General features: G+C 40.7%; 1 protein-coding gene across 7 annotated transcripts in view; it reads left to right on the forward strand.

Annotated features, from left to right (window-relative positions):
* The window catches only part of COG7 (component of oligomeric golgi complex 7), a 100,753-nt gene that overhangs the window by 22,681 nt on the left and 63,863 nt on the right, over window positions 1-14,209 (forward strand). For all 7 annotated transcript variants that reach the window (XM_070043657.1, XM_060285083.2, XM_030871477.3 and 4 more), the window contains one exon: window positions 10,449-10,647. In XM_070043657.1, the coding sequence (XP_069899758.1) occupies window positions 10,449-10,647 (199 nt within the window). The remainder of the gene's footprint in view (window positions 1-10,448; window positions 10,648-14,209) is intronic.

Here is a 14,209-nt window from a genome sequence, read left to right on the forward strand (position 1 = left end):
CTTCAGAACATACGTATTATTAACTAGAGTTCAGTATTTGTTTACTGGGATTTTTTTTAGGTAAAATTATAAAATGCAATGATCTTAAATATGCCATTTAATTAGTTTTGACAAATGCTGTTTAACCTATTCCCCTACCAAGATATGGAACATGACTGTCACACTAGAAAGTTCCCTTGTGTTCCTTCTCAGTCAGTCTTAGTACCAACATCCCTGAAGGCAACCACTGTTCTGATTTTTCCCACCATAATTTAGTTTAGCCTGTTTTAGAACTTCATGTAAATGGAATCATATGGTGTATGTCCTTTTGGCGAGGCTTCTTTCATTCAGCATGTTTTTGGAGATTTATTCATGTTGTTGTACGTATCAGTAGCTTGTTCCTTTTTATTACTGAACACTCTTACATGGTGTGAATATATGACAGTTTTGTTTATTGAGGTTTTTTCAAAATTTTATTTATTTAATTAATTTATTTTTGGCTGCATTGGGTCTTTGTTGCTGTGCGTGGGCTTTCTCTAGTTGCAGCGGGCGGGGGCTACTCTTTGTTGCGGTGCGCGGGCTTCTCACTGAGGTGGCTTCTCTTATTGCGGAGCACGGGCTTCAGTAGTTGTGGCTCGTGGGATCTAGAGTGCAGGCTCAGTAGTTGTGGCGCTCGGGCTTAGTTGCTCCATAGCTTGTGGAATCTTCCCGGACCAGGACTCGAACCCGTGTCCCCTGCATTGGCTGGTGGATTCTTAACCACTGTGCCACCACGGAAGCCCTATTGAGTCTTTATTGATGGACACTTGTGCTATTTCCAGTTTAGTGCAATTATAAATAAAGCTGCTCTAAACATTGTTCTGTAAGTTTTTTGTGGACACCACATGTTCATATCTCTTGGGTAAAGACGTGGAAGTGGAATTGCTGGGTTATAGAGTAGGTCTATATTTAGATATATAAGAAATCAGCACTTTTGGGGCTTCCCTGGTGGCGCAGTGGTTGGGAATCCGCCTGCCAATGCAGGGGACACAGGTTTGAGCCCTGGTCCGGGAAGATCCCACATGCCACGGAGCAACTAAGCCTGTGTGCCACAACTACTGAGCCTGCGCTCTAGAGCCCGCGAGCCACAGCTACTGAGCCCACGTGCTGCAACTACTGAAGCCCGCGCACCTAGAGCCTGTGTTCCGCAACAAGAGAAGACACCACAATGAGAAGCCCGCGCACTGCAACAAAGAGTAGCCCCTGCTCGAAGCAACTAGAGAAAGCACGCACACGGCAACGAAGACCCAACGCAGCCAAAAATAAAGAAATAAAGAAATCGGCACTTTTTCAAAATGAGTATGCTTTTTACATTCCCACAACACAAGCATGTGAGAGTTCTGATTGCTACACGTCAGGTGTTGTCTTTTTTTTTTTTGTAAATTTATTTATTTTACTTATTTATTTTTGGCTGCATTGGGTCTTCGTTGCTGCACTTGGGCTTTCTCTAATTGCAGTGAGTGGGGGCTGCTCTTCGTTGCGGTGTACGGGCTTCTCACTGTGGTGGCTTCTCTTGTTGCAGAGCACGGGGCTGTAGGCGTGCAGGCTTCAGTAGTTGCAGCACGTGGGCTCAGTAGTCGTGGCACACGGGCTTAGTTGCTCCACGGCCTGTGGGAATCTTCCTAGACCAGGGCTCGAACCCATGTCCCCTGCATTGGCAGGCAGATTCTTTTTTTTAAAATTTATTTTATTTATTTATTATTTTTGGCCACGTTGGGTCTTTGTTGCTGTGTGCGGGCTTTCTCTAGTTGCAGTGAGCGGAGGCTACTCTTTGTTGCGGTGTGTGGGCTTCTCGTTGCAGTGGCTTCTCTTGTTGCACAGCACGGGCTCTAGGTGCATGGGTTTCAGTAGTTGTGGCACTCAGGCTCAGTAGTTGTGGCTCACGGGCTCTAGAGCGCAGGCTCAGTAGTTGTGGTGCATGGGCTTAGTTGCTCCGTGGCATGTGGGATCTTCCCGGACCAGGGCTTGAACCTGTGCCCCTGCATTGGCAAGCAGATTCTTAACCACTGCACCACCAGGGAAGTCCCTAGGTGTTGTCTTTTTAATCTTAGCCATTCTGGTGGGTGTGTTGTAGTATCTCTCTGTGGTTTTAATTTGCAATTCCCTGATGACTAAGGATGTTGAACACCTTTTCTCATGCTTATTGGCCATTTGTATATCTTCCTTTGTGAAGTATCTGTTCTGGTCTTCTACCCATTTAAAAAAATTGGGTAATTTGCCTTTCTATTATTGAGTTATAGAAGTTCTTTACGTATTCTAGGTATAAGTTCTTTATCAGATATATTTTGTAGATATTTCCTTCCAGTCTGTGGCTTGAGCAGAAGTGTTGATTTTGATGAACTTGATTTTATCATTTCTTTTATGGTTATTGCTTTCTTTGTCCTCAGAAACCATCACCATTCCCCAAGTTGCAAAGCTCTTCTTCTGTGTTTTCTTATAGAAGCTTGTTGAACTTTTACATTTAGTTCTATGGCCCATCTTGAATTATTTTTTGTGTGTAGTGTAGGGTAAGGTCAGATTGTTTTTGCATGTGCTGTTTGGGTTAATTCTATGGCCCTAGTTGTTAAGTTTGGTCTTACAGTCTTTGAACTTTTGGTTCTTGTTTGGCAAATGGCCAGAGCATCCCTTTTGCCAGATCACTTTAAAGGAAAGGGGACACCTTTGAGCATAGGGGACCTGTTGGTTGGTCAGCTGGAACTATCAGCTATAAACATAGTTTCAGCTGACCAACCAATTAGAACGCTTGGGTACAGAGTCGTTTAGTCTAATTCTCCCCCCTCCACCCAGCACCTCAGCCTCAGGTCACTTAAATAGGAGCTAAGAGTGAAGTAGGTACTCATTGCCTAGTCCTTTCTCACAGTACAAGGAGAGGAGTCAGGATTTCTCTTTCTAGATAAGAATAGTTTTCATTTTCTCCTTTGGTCCCATCCTTTCTTGTAGTAAAATGTTTCTTTTGTCAAATCAGGACATTGGACTGGGTGATGTGTAAAGGTCTCTATGGTTCTCTTATGTTTGGGGGATCGTGGGGGGAATACACTGGATGGAGACAGAGGAGGGTTTGTATTGGTGCAGCTTTGTGTGGAGGGAGTGGGAACATTGAATGCTAGACAGAAGTTTGGCTTTCTCTAGAAGATAGTGAGCCTCTGGAGCAATAGAGTGAATGATGATGTTACTGTTTTAAGAATGCTTTTGGTGTCAGAATATCACCTAAGTAGTTTCTCTGCCAAAAAGTCTTACCATGAGGAAACATGCAGACAAATCCAAATCAAAGACCATTTTTCAAAACAACTGTCCTAGGGCTTCCCTGGTGGCGCAGTGGTTGGGAGTCCGCCTGCTGATGCAGGGGACACGGGTTCATGCCCCGGTCCGGGAAGATCCCACATGCCGCGGAGCGGCTGGGCCCGTGAGCCATGGCTGCTGAGCCTGCGTGTCCGGAGCCTGTGCTCCGCAATGGGAGAGGCCACAACAGTGAGAGAGGCCTGCGTACTGCAAAAAAAAAAACCAACTGTCCTAGACTCTTCAAAAATGTCAGTGTCATGAAAGAAAAAAAGTCAGGAAATTGTTTAGATTAAAGGAGACAAAAAAAAAAAAAAGACAACTAAATGTAATTTCATGATCCTGGATTGGATTCTGCATGATGGCAAAAAAAACTATCAAGGACATTGAAAGAACAATTGGGGAAATTTGAACAGGGACTGTGGCAGGTAAAAGTATTACATCAAGGTTACATTTGATTATCTGCAGTGTTGTAATATAGGAGGATGGCCTTATTCTTAAGTGATAAACGCTGAGGTATTTAGGGGTGACGTGTCGTGATATCTGTGATTACCTTTCCAATGGCTTAGAGAGAAATAGGAATAAAGCAATTGTGGCAAAATGTTGATTGTTGAATCTTGCAGTATTTAAACATTTAAAGTGTAAGAAAAATTCTAAATAACATTTCAAAATAATGAATTTGGTGGTGGTAAATAGGGTGAATTGATGAAGAAAGACTGAAGACAGGTAGGAAGCTATGTTTGGTCTAGGATGGTGATGGTAATGTAGCAAAAGATACCCAGTTAAAAAATGAACAGTTGCTAGGACCTGGTAACTGATAAAGGGACTGAAAGAAAGGAAAGTGAAAAGGGAGATTTTTATTCTGGTTGAATGGTGATGCTACTGACAGAAATAAGGAAGTTGATAGAAACAGACCTGGGGAGGTCAGTGGGAAAATAATGAATTCCAATTCAGGACACTTTTTTTTTTTTTTGCGGTACGCGGGCCTCTCACTGTTCTGGCCTCTCCCATTGCGGAGCACAGGCTCCAGACTCGCAGGCTCAGCGGCTATGGCCCACGGGCCTAGCCGCTCCGCGGCATGTGGGATCTTCCCGGACCGGGGCACAAACCCGTGTCCTTTGCATCGGCAGGCGGACTCTCAACCACTACGCCACCAGGGAAGCCCTCAGGACACTTTTAAATTCCAAGTGAGAGTGGCTCAGCTTAATGGTGACATCCAGTAGATGGCTAGAAGCTGTTGCTCAGGGTATAAATGGGTCATTTCGGTATTTGTTGGGTTAGATTTGCATTTCCTCTATTTCTTTCTCTCAGACCCCAGCAGTGATGTTTATTAAACTAAACAGGTGTTTGTTGAAGTTTTGTGAATTCTCTATGAGAATTTAAAAATTTTGTTTTCTATTTTGGTAATAATCTAAGAAAAAATATAAGCATATTTTGGGTCATGTATGTGACCACCTTATAACCAACTGCTGCCATGTAATTTCAGTGGGTGCTTTTCTGTTGATAGTCACACTGGTACCCCTGTTCTATTGGGGGCCGGTGAAAAAAGAAAGAGACAAACTTAATGCTTAGATAATGTAAGTGCTGGTGCCAAGTGAGTGCTGTTTAATGCCGTTGCCAACTTGATGTTTTCTTAGTAGTTTGTAGTTTGAGTAGAGATAGAAGCAGTGTAAAAATTCTCCTCACATACCACAGAGAAGCATAGGCAGGCTGAACTCAAAAAAAACGTGTGCTGTAGCAGTCAGATCAAATTATTGATGAAAACGGCAGTTTAGCTGCAGTAAACATCTTCATCTGTCCTATTATTTTGAATTTTATTGATTTGATAGTTAATTTTTTATGTGTGGTAAAATATACATAAAATTTACCATTTTAGCCATTTTAAGTGTACAATCAAGTGGCATTAAGTACATTCACAGTGTTGATTAACTATCGTGCTATTTCCAGAACTTTTTCATCACCCTAAACAGAAACTGTGTACTGATTAAGTAATAACTCCCCACTTCGCCCTCTTCCATCCCCTAGTAACCTTAACCTTTACTGTGTCTATAAATTTTCCTATTCTAGATACCTCTTATAAGTAGGGCCATATGATATTTGTCCTTATGTGTTTGGCTGATTTCACTTAGCATAATGGTTTCAGGGATCATCCATGTTGTAGCATGTATCAGAATTTTCATTACTTTTTTATGGCTGAATAATCTGTTGTATGTATTTACTACATTTTGTCTATCCATTCATTTGTTGATAAACACTTGAATTGCTTCCACCTTTTGGCTATTGTGAGTAATGCTGCTCTGAAAGTGTACAAATATCTCTTTGGGTCCCTGTTTTCAGTTCTTTTGGGTGTATACCTACAAGTGGAATTGCTGGATCATATCATAATCGTATGTTTAACATTTTGAGAAACTGCCAGACTGTTTTCTATAGCAGCTGCACCATTTTACATTCCCATCAGCAATGCATATAAGAATTCCAATTTCTCTACATCCTTGTCAGCACTTGTTAATTTCCATTTTTTTGATAAATAGCCATTCTAGTGTGTGTGAAATGGTATCTCATGGAGGTTTTGATTTGTATTTCCCTAATGACTAATGATGTTGAACATCTTTTCACATGCTCATCAGCCATTTGTATTATCGTCTTTGGAGAAATGTCTATTACAGTTTTTTGCCCATTTTTGAATTGTAGTGTTTGGTTTTATGTTGTTGAGTTGTAGGAGTTCTTTATATATTCTGGATATTAATCCCTTATCAGTTACATGATTTGCAAATATTTTCTCCCATTCCATTGGTTGTCTTTTCACTCTATTTGTAACGTGCTTTAAGAGATTTTTAATTTTGATATAGTCCAGTTTATCTGTTTTTTCTTTTATTGCCTATGCTTTTGATATCATACTTAAGAAACTATAGTCATCTCTTGGTATCCTCAGGGAATTGATCCAGGAACCCACCCCCCTCCCCATACCAAGATCCATGGATGCTCAAGTCCCTTATATAAAATGGTGTAGTATTTGCATATAACCTATGCATGTACTCCTGTATACTTTAAATCATCTCTAGATTACTTATAATACCTAATACAATGTAAAGGCTATGTAAATAGTTGCTGGTATGCAGCAAATTCAAGTTTTGCCTTTTGGAACTTACTGGACGTTTGTTTTTTTTTCCTGAATATTTTTGATCTGAGGTTGGTTGAATCTGTGGATGCAGAACGTGTAGATATGGAGGGCCAACTGTTGCTAAATCCAAGGTCATGAGGATTTTGCCGTATGTTTTCTCCTAAGAATTTTATAGGTTACTCTTTTTTTAAAAAAAAATTAATTTAGGGCTTCCCTGGTGGCACAATGGTTGAGAGTCCACCTGCTGATGCAGGGGACACGGGTTCGTGCCCCAGTCTGGGAAGATCACACATGCCACGGAGCGGCTAGGCCCGTGAGCCATGGCCACTGAACCTGCGTGTCCGGAGCCTGTGCTCCACAACGGGAAAGGCCACAACAGTGAGAGGCCCGCGTACCGCAAAAAAAAAATAATAATAATTAATTTATTTTTGGCTGCCTTGGGTCTTCATTGCTGCGCACAGTGAGCGGGGGCTACTTTTCGTTGCAGTGTGCGGGCTTCTCACCACGGTGGTTTCTCTTGTTGCAGAGCATGGGCTCTAGGCATGCGGGCTTCAGTAGTTGTGGCACATGGGCTTCAGTAGTTGTGGGTCGTGGGCTCTAGAGTGCAGGCCCAGTAGTTGTGGCGCTCGGGCTTAGTTGCTCCGTGGCATGTGGGATCTTCCCATACTGGGGCTCGAACCAGTGTCCCCTTCATTGGCAGGCGGATTCTTAACCACTGCGCCACCAGGGAAGCCCTATAGTTTACTCTTAACATTTAGGTCTGATTAATTTTGAGTTAATTTTTGTATATGGTATCAGGTAAGGATCCAACTTTTTTTTTTTTTTTTGCACATAGTATCCAGTTTTCTGAGCACCATTTGTTGAAAAGAGTGTCCTTTTCCCATTGAATGATTTTGGCACTCATGTTGAAAATCATTTGACCATGTATGTGTGTTTCTGGGCTCTCTATTCCATTGGGCTATATGTCTATCCTTATGCAAGTACCACACTGTTCTGACTATTATAGCTTTATAGTAAGTTTCCTTTTTGCGATACGCGGGCCTCTCACTCTTGTGGCCTCTCCCATTGCGCAGCACAGGCTCTGGACGTGCAGGCTCAGTGGCCATGGCCATGGCCTAGCCGCTCTGCAGCATGTGGGATCTTCCTGGACCAGGGCACAAACCCGTGTCCCCTGCATTGGCAGGCGGACTCTCAACCACTGCGCCACCAGGGAAGCCCTGTAGTAAGTTTTGAAATTAGGAAGTGTGAGATAGCCAATGATCCTCTTTTTCAATATTGTTTTTGCTATTTGGGGTTCCCTCAAATTCCATATGAATTTTAGGATGGGTTTTCCTGTTTCTCCAGGAAACACCTTTGGGATTTTGATGGAGATTGCATTGAGTATGTAGATGGCTTTGGGTAGTATTATCATGTTAACAATATTAAGTCTTCCAGTACATGAACATGGGAAGTCTTTCCATTTTTTGTATGTATTCTTTAATTTCTCTCAGCAGTGTTTTGTCATTTTCAGTGTACAAGTCGTTTAGTTCCTTCGTTACATTTATTTCTAAATACTTTATTCTTTTTGATGCTATTGTAAATGGAATAATTTTCTTAATTTCCTTTTCAGATTGTTAGAATAGAATTGCTAGTATAGAAATGCAAGTGATTTAAAAAAAATTATTTATTTGGTTGCACTGGGTCTTTTAGTTGTGGCAGGTGGGCTCCTTAGTTGTGGCTTGTGGGCTCCTTAGTTGTGGCATGCAAACTCTTAGTTGCAGCATGCATGTGGGATCTAGTTCCCTGACCAGGGGTCAAAGCCAGGCCCTCTGCATTGGGAGCGCAGAGTCTTAACCACTGCGTCACCAGGGAAGTCCTTGAATGTGAGTGATTTTTGTTTGTTGATTTTCCATCTTCCAACTTTGCTGAATTTGTTTATTACTGCTAACTTTTTTTTTCAATTTGTTAGGATTTTCTACATATAAGATTACATCATTTGTGAAAAGAGATAATGTTACTTTTTCCTTTCCAATATAGATGCCTTTTATTACTTTTTCTCGTCCAATTCTTCTGGCTAGAACTTCCAGTATTATGTTGAATAAAGTGGCAAAAGCAGGCACCCTTGTCTTGTTCCTGGTCTTAGGGGAAAAGCTTTCAGTGTTTCACCATTGAATATGATGTTAGCCATGGATTTTTCTGATATGGCCTTTATCATGTTGAGGAGGTTCCTTTCTATTCTTAGTTTATTGAGTGTTTTTTTTTCCAATTATGAAAGGGTGTTGAATTTTGTCAGATGCTTTTTCTGCATTAATTGAGATTAATGAGCTTTTTCCCCCTTCATTCTGTTAATATAGTATATTACATTGACTAATTTGATATGTTGAACCATTCCTTCTGGAGATCAGTCTCAGTCATGGTGTATAATCCTTTTAATATGCTGCTAAATTCAGTTTACTAGTATTTTGTTGAGTATTTTTGTATGTGTATTTATAAGAGATATTGGTCTATAATTTTCTGTTCTTTTCTTTTAGTATTTGCCTGGCTTTGGTATCAGGTTAATGATGCCCTCATAGAATGAATTAGGAAGTGTTCTATATTAATTTGCTAGGGCTGCGATAACAAAGTACCATGTAATAGGTGGTTTAAAGAATAGAAATTCGTTCTGGAGGCTAGAAGCCCAAGGTCAAGGTGTTGGCCGGGTTGATTTCTTCTGAGGCTTCTTTCCTTGGCTTACAGATGGCAGTCTTTTCCCTGTGTCTTTCCTTTATGTGTGCCTGTGTCCTAATCTCCTCTTGTGTAAGGACACTGGTCAGATTGGATTAGGGCCCACCCAGATGACCTCATTTTATCTTAATTGCCTCTTTAAAGGCCTTCCATCCAAATATAGTCATATTCTGAGGTACTGGGGGATTTGGACTTCAATATATGAATTTTGGGGAGACACAATTCAGAATATAACATGCTCCCTCCTCTCCAATTTTTTGGGAAGAGTTTGAGAAGGATTGGTATTAATTCTTTTAATGTTTGGTAGAATTTACCAGTGAAGCCATCTGGTTCTCGTTTTTTTTTTATTGGGAGGTTTTTGATTACTGATTCAGTCTCCTTACTAGTTATAGGTCTATTCAGATTTTCTGAAGTCACTTTTCGTAAATAATATTTGTAGGAATTTTTTGTCCATTTCATCTAGGTTATCCAGTTTGTTAGCATACAACTGTTCATAGTATTCTCTTATAATCCCTTTTATTTCTATAAAATTGGTAGTAAATGTCCCCACCTTCATACCTGATCTTAATAATTTGAATCTAATCTCTTTTTTTTTTGGTCAGTCTAGGTAAAAGTTTTGCCATTTTGTTAATCTTTTAAAAGAACTAACTTCTGATTTTGTTGATTTTCTTTACTGATTTTCTGTTCTCTATTTCATTTACCTCTGCTCTAATCTTTATTATATCCTTTCTTCTACTAGCTTTGGGTTTAGTTTCTTCTTTTTCTAATTCCTAAATGTGTACAGTTAGGTTATTGATTTGAGATATTTCTGCTTTTTTAATGTGTGCATTTACAGCTATAAATTTTCCCCTTTGCACTGCTTTTGCTGTATCCATAAGTTTTGGTTTCCATTTTCCTTCATTTCAAGATATTTTCTAATAAAAATGTGAATTGATAGATTTTATAATTTCTAAACTTACACTTATTTTGGCCTTAGTGTTGCATAAGAACAGTCTTATATCTTGTTTCACATTTGACTAAGTGAATCTGTACTTAATACAGGGGTCCCTAACCCCAGGGTCCACGGCCTGTTAGAAACGGGGCCACACAGCAGGTGAGCGGAGGGCGGGGCCAGCAATAGACAGAAAGTAGCCAATTGTCCTGGACAGGATGCAAGTCTTGCTAGTTTACTTGGCTTTCTGAGCATGTTCACATGGGTGCTGAGGAAAGCTTGGGGCTCTTGACTAGACCGCTTAACGGCTTGGAAGGATTCCTTTGAGCAGTCCAGGAGTCTGCTTCTTTAGAAGGTCTGCTCCAGTGTGCTAACACAGATACCTCTCTTCCCCTGCAGGTTTTCAGGAACCCCTACGAGGTGGTGACTGTGCTGCTGATTCAGACCCTGGGGGCCCTGGTGCCCTCTCTGCCCATCTGCCTCAGCTCCAGTGTGGAGAGGGCAGGGCCCGAGCTGGAGCTCGTCAAGCTGCTGGACTTCTACGACGCCACCGCCCACTTCGCCAAGGGATTGGAGATGGCCCTGCTTCCCCATGCAGGTAAATAAACATCCTTCCTCCCAGCTTGCGGGCTTTTTTCTTTTTTTTCTTTTTTTGCGGTACGCGGGCCTCTCACTGTTGTGGCCTATCCCGTTGCGGAGCACAGGCTCCGGACGCGCAGGCTCAGCAGCCATGACTCACGGGCCCAGCCGCTCCGCAGCATGTGGGATCTTCCCGGACCGGGGCACGAACCCGTGTCCCCTGCATCGGCAGGCGGACTCTCAACCACTGCGCCACCAGGGAAGCCCTCGCGGGCTTGCTTTTACTCGCTCTTTTTGAAGCTTCTGGGGCCTGGGTTTGTTTGCCTTTTCTGGTGACTGATTTTACAGAAATGCAAGGGATCAGTGTTTTCCTTCTCAACAGATATGAAAACCTTTTCCGTGAAAACATTGCCATTATGGAAATAATTGTTGCCTAGCTCCAGTGCTGCCTAGGTGCTTTTACACACTCTGGGGAAGTGATAGACACTTCTGCAGGGGCTTAGAATGTAAGAGGCGGGTAGACATTAGTGGCAACGAGTTGGCAGTGAGTTACACTTGGGAGGGTAGTGTCCTCTTCCTTTCAAGGCATCACAGAACCTTGGGTAAGTCAACCTTAAAAGTAAGTTTAAGACAACAAATGGATTAGAGGAGCTTTTTAATAGGACAACAGCAAGTTTTTAAGGGCAGGGTTGCTGCATTAGGACTAAGGGTGGCTATAAGGAAACTGGGCTTTCCCTGGCTGCCATCTGAGAGCAAAGCACTCCTTCTTCCCATTTAGGCAAACAATGCCTGGTGTGTTGCATTTCCCCAGCTGTTTCCCATCTAGGTTAAAAGCATCATAAACTTTTCAGTCATACAGACTTCATCACAAATGCTACCATCAAATCAGGAAATCGCTTCAGGAAGGCCTGCTTCTGCCGTTTGGCTGCTGTGTGTCACTGACTTGGTTTATTTAATAGTTATTCTCTTTAATTACCCTTGTGTGTAATTACCTCGTACATTCCTGGGAGTGTGTTTATTGTTCGAGTTCCTGATGACTCATCGGTGTTTTTGGCACACTCACTGGTCAGGCCCTGGTTGTGGGAGAGGCATGGTGGATGTGGCTTTCAAGGGACCTGGATGCTGTGGTCCTAGTGGCTGAAAAGTATGTAGGCTGAGCGTCCTGTGGAGCAGAGTGAAATGAAGGCAGGGCAAGGAGCAGATTGCTTTTCTCCCACTGGTGATGGGCATTATTGAAGAAGAGAGAACCACCCTCTGAAGAATCATGAAAATGCTTTGTTAGTCAGCCATGGAAGTTTAGATTTTTAATGATTCCTACTGAGGTTTTCAAAAAAGTATACTTTTTTTTTTTTTTTTTTTTTTGCGGTACGCGGGCCTCTCACTGTTGTGGCCTCTCCCATTGCGGAGCACAGGCTCCGGACGCGCAGGGTCAGTGACCATGGCTCACGGGCCCAGCCGCTCCGCGGCATGTGGGATCTTCCCGGACCAGGGTACGAACCCGTGTCCCCTGCATCGGCAGGCAGACGATTCTCAACCACTGCGCCACCAGGGAAGCCCTAAAAAGTATACGCGTTTTTAAAATTAAAAATACTTTGGAAACACACAAAAATAAAAATAAAAGAGTAAAAATGATCCATAATCTCATGACTCAGAGAAGGCCATGGGAACATTTTATTTCCTCCCAGTAATTCAAATATAATTATACATTTTCATAAATAAATATAAAATATATGCATATATAAGTATATGCGTATATAAATATATATACACATACATATTTTTAAATATTAGCTTAAAAATTTTTATTTATTTAGTTTTGGCGGCTTTGGGTCTTCATTGCTACGCACGGGCTTTCTCTAGTTGTGGCTAGCAGGGGCTACCCTTCGTTGTGGTGTATGAGCTTCTCATTGCAGTGGCTTCTCTTGTTGCATAGCACGGGCTCTAGGCACGCGAGCTTCAGTAGTTGTGGCTCGCGGGCTCTAGAGCTCAGGTTCAGTAGTTGTGGAGCATGGACTTAGTTGTTCTGAGGCATGTGGGATCTTCCTGGACCAGGGATTGAACCTTTGTTCCCTACATTGGCTGGCAGATTCTTAACCACTGCACCACCAGGGAAGTCCCAAAATATTAGTTTATATGATCTTATATTCTCTTTTTTGCTCAAATTAATATAATGAGCATTTTTTATGTCATTCAGTATTTTCCTAAAACATGGTTTTTAATGACCACTTGATAACTATGGCTTACTTTAATTTTTAAATCTGCGGTTATAAATAAAACTATTATTAACAATCTTACATATTAATTTTGGAGTCCAGCTCTGATTATTCCTTGGGATAAGTTTGAGAATTACAATTGCTAATAAATGAAAAATTTAAAGATGTTTGTCACATTTTTCTCTTTAGAAAGTTTCTACCTGTTTTCACGTCCATCAGTAGTAAATGAGGCTGCTGATTCCCACATGCCCTCACCAGCACTAGGCTCTATCTTTTTTTTCCCTTGCCAGGTTCTTAGACAGTTAATGATATATTATTTTAATTTTCATGTCTTTGATTACTAGCCAGTTTGAAAATTATATTATAAAAAGTTATATTTTTTTCTTGAATTTCTTATTCTTTTGCTTCTTTTTCTGTTTGAGGGTTTAATCTATTTCTGGTTAATTTATAAGAGCAATTTATTTAAAGCAATATATTATTAAATATATTATAAAAAGCAGCAAAGTATTGTTATAAAAATTCATGATATAGCTATCTGTAACACAAAATGAAAGTCTCCTATAATCCAGCTTGCTGGAAATAACCACTGTTAAAAATTTGGTGTATATTCCCTAAATATCCTTATATAGTAAGGATTTTTTTTTCTTATCAAGTATGTTGCAGATATATTTTCTAACTTTCTGGTTTGCCTTTAACACTTTTCCATTTTAATAATTAATAATGTACATAGTATAATTCAAAATATGTAAAAGGTTATGCAATAGAAAGTCAAAAAGTTAAATAATTTGTTGACTTTATAGTTAATAAGCAATATGTATTCAGTATAGAAAAAAACCAGAAAATACAAGGAAGGAAAAAGATCGTGCTCAACGAACTGTCCAGAAACAGTATTTTGGATTATATACACATGCAAATTTTGTATATGAGTGTGTGGGTACTTAAATGTTTTTAATAGAATATTTTATTATCATTATCACCCCCCATTTTATATTGATTCAATATTGTCATCCAAAACACAAGTTTTCCCAGTTCCACAGAAGTCTTTATAGCTGTTTCCCTACCTCGCATTAAAATCCAGTCAGTGTACATGCATTGTCTTTGGTTGTCCTGTCTCTTTAATCTCTTTTAATCTAAAAGAGTCATCTCATCTTTTGTCTTTCATGACATTGGCGTCTTTGAAGAATACAGGGTAGTTTTCCTGTAGAATGTTCCATATTCTGTAATTATCTAATTGTTTCCTTGTGATTACATTTAGATTAAACATTTTTAGTAAGAATACTACATTGGTGATGATGTGTACTTCCTGTGGCATCACATCAGGAGACACATAATGTCCAATTATTGGTGATGGGTTGGATTAATCACTTG

Source organism: Globicephala melas, chromosome 15, assembly GCF_963455315.2.
Source record: "Globicephala melas chromosome 15, mGloMel1.2, whole genome shotgun sequence".
Taxonomy (NCBI): domain Eukaryota; kingdom Metazoa; phylum Chordata; class Mammalia; order Artiodactyla; family Delphinidae; genus Globicephala; species Globicephala melas.